Source organism: Octopus bimaculoides, chromosome 22 (genome assembly GCF_001194135.2).
Source record: "Octopus bimaculoides isolate UCB-OBI-ISO-001 chromosome 22, ASM119413v2, whole genome shotgun sequence".
Classification (NCBI taxonomy): Eukaryota; Metazoa; Mollusca; class Cephalopoda; order Octopoda; family Octopodidae; genus Octopus; species Octopus bimaculoides.
The window spans coordinates 29,072,886-29,079,027 of record NC_069002.1 but is presented as its reverse complement, the minus strand read 5'-3'; the positions used below and the strand labels follow the sequence as shown (position 1 = coordinate 29,079,027).

Here is a 6,142-nt window from a genome sequence, read left to right as displayed (position 1 = left end):
TTTTTTGTGTGTATACTTGCAAGAACAACTCTTTTGTTATTTAAGCATCCAATAAATCATATTTTTCAGTTTGAAAACGGCTACTTGAAGCTTGAAACTCATACCAGAATCACTCACTCTAAACATCATTATTAAAATAGAAATTATCCCCCCAAAAAAGACATCTGTACTCATTTTTTCAAATATATAATACTGTACTAAGAACTTTCTTTTTATTATTCTACCATATATTTGAAAATTGGTTATGAAATACATGTAGTTGTTTTATTATCATTATCTTATGATATTTACTTTGTATTATATTATACTTATTTATTGTGATTTTACTTATTAATTTTTCTATATGTGACAATGGATTTTCACTGATGAGTTCTTGAAACTTGGTTCTTTTCCCTAAAACTATATATATATATATATATATATATATATATATATATGTTGGCAGTTTGTGGTATCAATAAACTGTTTTTCTACTGTTGGGAAGTGAAGCGGGTTAAGAGTTCGATCACAGTTCTTGTCGGCCGACCTGAAAATGATAGAGATAATTGTTATATAAGAAATATATAGCACCAAATATTAATGTCTTATTGTTGATGGTGTAGAGTAAGAGGTTAGGGGTAAGTTGTGATTAAACTGAGTTTATAATGTGAGTTCAATGCCAGATGGAAGATATTTCACTTTTCATACGTTATTAATGCCCTTCAGTAATGTATGGCAACACAAATATACATTTTCCCTCTCCTCCAAAATAGAGTTCTTTTAGACCTAATGAAAGGGAAACCGAAACTGACCTCAAACTTAGACAAATAACCAAAAATTTCAAGGCCTGTAAATGAGATATGTTCGTTTGTAAAATAATCATTATTTATTATCATTTAGCATTCATGCTCTATGCTGGCATGGGTTGTACGGTTTGACAGGATTCAATGAGTCCAGGTGGTACATTGTACCCCAACATCTGCTTTACCATGGTTTCTATGGCTGGATGCCCTTCCTAACGCCAACCACTTTACAGAGTAGACTGGGTGCTTTTCTCAAGGCAGCAGCATTTTTCAAAGAAACAAATCTGTTTATTACTCTTTTGCTCAACCCAGAGCAGGTGATGTTATTCCCAAGAGCTGACAACTCAACTTGGCACACAGCTCACAAGTGCACATTTTCAAGGAACCTTCCAAGAACTGTCTGGAATTTTCCATTTGTGGTATCCACTTTTGCTTCAAAGCAAACTTTGAATATTGAAGTTTTATGGATTTGGAAATTTTGGAAAAATAATAATCAACTATAATAAAACACACACACACACACACACACACACACACACACACATATATACATACATACATACACACACATATACACACACACACGTGAGTGTGTCTGTGTGTATATATCTTTTATCTTTTACTTGTTTCAGTCATTTAACTGCATCCATGCTGGAGCATAACCTTGAAGGGTTTTTTAAATGAAGAAATTGACTCCAGAATGCTTTTTGAAAGTCTAGTACTTACTCTCTCAGTCTCTTTTGCCATACTGCTAAGTTACGAAGACGTAAACACACCAACACTTGTTGTCAAGCAGTGATGGTGGGACAAACACAGACAGAAAGACACACACACACATGTTTGTTCCTTCTCGAGGCAAGCCTGGCTCATAAGGGCCGGTTTCCTGGTTTCATTGGCATATAGGTTTCCCACTTGGACAAGACGCCGGTCCGTCACAGGGGAGCTACTAGATGCAGGAGGAAAGAGTGAGAGAGGGTTGAGGCAAAAGAGTCAGCAGAAGTTCACCTTCTGCCAGAGCTGCGTGGAGCTTAGATGTTTTGCTCATAAACACACACATATCGCCTAGTCTGTATATATATATATATATATATATATATACAATGAGCTTCTTCCAGTTTCTGTCCACTAAATCCACTCACAAGGCTTTGATCAGGCCGAAGTTATAGTAGAAGCCACATGCCCAAGGTTCCATGCAGCGGGACTGAACTTGGAACCATATAGTTGGGAAGCAAGCTTCTTACCACACAGCCACTTGCTTTAACTGGAAATCTGATGCTGCACCAGTACTAACAATGGTACAATTCCTGCATCAATGTGTGACTGCCCATTGGCTGAAATTTACAGTGTCATGTTTGCAATAAACGTCTCACCACCCACTTCTAGTAACAAACATTTACATCATGTTCCAATCAGTAAATATAATTCCATAGTGAACTGGTTTCTTACCTGACATTCCAGATCCGAGATGAGCGACTTCATCTTTGTTTGACATCACACCAGCTATGTCCAAATGGATCCAATCACTGGATTCGACAAATTCCTAAAACAGATAAGGAATGTTTTCTTTAATTTCTGTTCACATAACTTAAAATTACATGAAACACGATAACAAAAGTTAATTAATTGAGCTTTGTTGATTGGTTTCAAACTTGTGGTACTGGACAACTGACTAAATTAACCAGCTCTATACAATTTGCATTAAGCATGTATGTAGGTTCTAGAAGTGAATTGAAAAGATCTATAAATCAAAAATGTGTATAATATATAGCTGCATAGAGGAGAGAAAAAGACAGTATGGAAGAATAAAGAAAAGAAAAAACTATAGAAAGAGAATGTACAACAAGCAGGAGTACTTTCACATTCATTTACAACTATCTCATGATGTCCAGACAAGGAACCACAAAGTCATACACACAGGCACACATACAGACATACACACAGACACCTACATATATATATATATGGCAAGTTTTTTTCAATTCCTGTCTCCGAATCCATCTATAATAGTTTGATTGGCCCAGAGCTATAGTACAAGAAAATTGCCTAAAGTGCCACACTGTAGGACTGAACCCAAGAGCCTCTGATCAAGAAGCAAACTTTTTAACCATACAACTGTCTGAACATCATCATCATACAAACATCTTTTTGGAAAAGTAACAACGTTGTGCATAAAGAATAGGTCTGGTGGAAATGGTTTCAAAATTTACCTTCAAGAAAGCAGCAGCAGTACAAGAACCGCCAGCTCGACTGTGTTTACCAACATTGTTGATGGCAGCAAGTTGTGAGTGTGTTACTTGGACAGTGTAGTGTTGAAATAATGGTAAGCGCCACAGACGATCCCCAGTTTCACTGCCAGCCTGGAAAATGAAAGAATTGGTCACTCGCATTGGAAACACAAAGGCCATTTTATTATTTATATATATATATATATATATATAGTCATGTTTAATACATTCTAATGCATTTGAACATAAACCTACGGAAATTGGCTCCCAATGTTGCAAGCAATAATGATAGGATATCAGTTGTCTCCAGGTTACAAGCAATAAAGATAGGATATCAGATGCCTCCAGGTTGCAAGCAATAACGATAGGATATCAGTTGCCTCCAGGTTGCAAGCAATGATCATAGGATATCAGTTGCATCCAGGTTGCAAGCAATGATGATAGGATATCTGTTACCGCTGGGTTGCAAGCAATGGCGATAGGATATCAGTTGCATCCAGGTTGCAAGCAAAGATGATAGGATATCAGTTGCCTCCAGGTTGCAAGCAAGTATAACTGGATGTCAGTACCTCCAGGTTGCTAATTTCAAGTATTCATGTAAACTCCACTTATTTTCTCAAATAACAATGACTATTGATTGAGATGATGATGATGATAAAAGACAAACAGCCTTACCTCAAATAAATGATTCCAAAGATTGGTAGAATTTGTGTAAGCACCAGTAGCAGCAGATCCCAAAGCTACATCAACAGCACCTATAATATCAACAACAATGAAAACTTGTCACAACAGAGCTCTTACATGGTTATCAGTTTGCTAGAAACAACAGCCAAATCTTCCTCAATTAATACTGAACTACAGATCTATGGTGCATCTATCATGCTAGAAATTAAAATAGGTGGTCACAATTGGGATCCCTTTCATCATAGGTCTGTTCAATCAGGACTGACCTAGGGTTAAAAAAATAACAACAAAGGGAAATACATCTAAGTGCAGGCATGGCTGAGCAGTTAAGAAGTTTGCTTCCCAATCACATGGTTCCAGGTTCAGTCCTGCTGCATTGCACCTTGGGAAAAGGGTCTTCTACTACAGCTTCAGACCTACCAAAGCCTTGTGAGTAGATTTGGTTGACAGAGATAGAAAGAAACCCTCTACGTGCGTGTGTGTGTGTGTGTGTGTGTGTGTGTGTGTGTGTGTGTAATGTGCTGTTCTGTGATAGGAAATACAACAAAAAAAGTGCTCCATCTAGTGAGAGATAAATACTATTTATTTAAAGGTCACAATACATGTCTTCAAGGGTTACTAATAGTTTCATATGTTGAGAAATATCTCAAACATATTCATCAGGCACAAACTGCATATCATTACGAAGTAAAAATAATATTTATTTATACATATGCTTGCAACTGCTGAAAATTTCAGACCTAGAGTTCAATAGAGAGTTAAGGGTCTTAGATCTGAACAGGATCTGTGCCCTTTCAGCTAAACAAAGCCTACATTTATTCAATCCATTTACATAAAGTATGGATTTCTCAATGACACCTTTGTGTGTATTTCTGAGTCTGTGTTTCTATCCCATCACCACTTGACAACTGGTGTTGGTCTGTTTATGTCCCAGCAACTTAACAGTTCGACACAAGAGACCAAAACAATAAGAGCCAGGCTTCAGAAATAGGTTCTGGGGTTGATCTGTTTGACTAAAATTTTTCAAGGTGGTGCTCCAGCATGGCTGCATGTAAAAGTTAGGATGTGTGTGTGTGTGTGTGTGATAGTGTGTGTGTATCATCATTTAATGTCCGCTTTCCATGCTGGCATGGGTTACAGAGTGGAACTGGGAAGCCGGAGAGCTGCACCGAGTCCCAGTCTGGTTTGGCATGGTTTCTCAAGCTGGATGCCCTTCCTAAAACCAACCACCCCAGGAGTTTAATAGGTGATTTCATGTGCCACCAGCACAAGTGCCATTTAGATGACACCAGCAACAGCCATGACTACAAAATATATACATATATATATATATATATATATATATATACACACACACACACACCATAAAAACACATGTAATTTGCGCACCCGTGTAATTTATACAGGTGATTTTCAGGATAAAATTTATTTAAAAAAGCTTCTACTCCTGTAAAATTCACACTCAAAAGTTGTCAGAATTGTCAATGTAGCCAGAGGAAAAAGGTTTTCAATTTAGTTGTATTTAGCATAATTTCACTTACTTATGATTAGATTTTATTAAATTTTCATTAAATAAAAATAATTTCTGTTTAATAGGCATCACATTGAAAGTTATTAAATTACAGTGTTTGTGTCGTGTATGATACACTTTATATTATATTTCTTGCCCACAAGAGATTATGTCCGACCTTTAGCACACTGCTGTATGTCTTCTCAAATTACAATCACACAGTCACAGCTGTCACACTTTGGAGTCAAGGGAGAGGGAGCTGAGAGGATGTCTATGTCCATTTATGACTACATAGGTATCTAAGACAGTTAGTGAAAGCATAGTTCACATCACCAAGCCACACTCACCTAAGGTTACACTGTAATTTAAAAACTATAGAACACATAAACATGTCCAGCTTACCTGTTAATGTAGCCATGTCTAGAATAAACTTTGGTTGAAATGTTTCTGCATAACAAAGAGCATCTGCTAAGATCAACCTCCCTTCTGCATCAGTGTTGTCAACCTAGGGAAAAGAGGAAAAAGATTAAATTAGATAATAAGGAGATGGATTATTGTTATTGATCCTTCATACATCAGGAGCTTTAAGTCTGGAATATTTAAAAAGCACTCGTGCCAGTGCCACGTGAAGTGTTCCCAGCACACTCTGTAAAGTGGTAGGCATTAGGAAAGGCATCCAGCTGTAGAAACCATACCAAAACAGACAAATGGAGCCCGGGCAGCTCTCTGGCTGACCAGTTGTCTTGCTGGGCAGCTCTCTGGCTGACCAGCTCTCTGGCTGGCCAGCTCTCTGGCTGGCCAGCTCTCTGGTTGACCAGCTCTCTGGCTGGGCAGGTCTCTGGCTGACCATCTCTCTGGCTGGGCAGCTCTCTGGCTGACCAGCTCTCTGGCTGACCAGCTCTCTGGCTGGCCAGCTCTCTGGCTGACCAGCTCTCTGGCTG

At 38.0% G+C, this 6,142-nt stretch overlaps 1 protein-coding gene across 1 annotated transcript in view; it reads right to left on the bottom strand.

Moving 5' to 3' along the window:
- Positions 1-203: 203 nt before the first annotated feature.
- Positions 204-6,142, bottom strand: part of LOC106876828 (uncharacterized) — a 51,591-nt gene continuing 45,652 nt past the window's right edge. The window contains exons 22-26 of the mRNA XM_052975681.1: positions 5,604-5,706; positions 3,683-3,762; positions 2,990-3,139; positions 2,229-2,322; positions 204-526 (exon numbers count right to left, since the gene is read on the bottom strand). Of these exons, the coding sequence (XP_052831641.1) occupies positions 471-526; positions 2,229-2,322; positions 2,990-3,139; positions 3,683-3,762; positions 5,604-5,706 (483 nt within the window). The 3' untranslated portion in view covers positions 204-470. The remainder of the gene's footprint in view (positions 527-2,228; positions 2,323-2,989; positions 3,140-3,682; positions 3,763-5,603; positions 5,707-6,142) is intronic.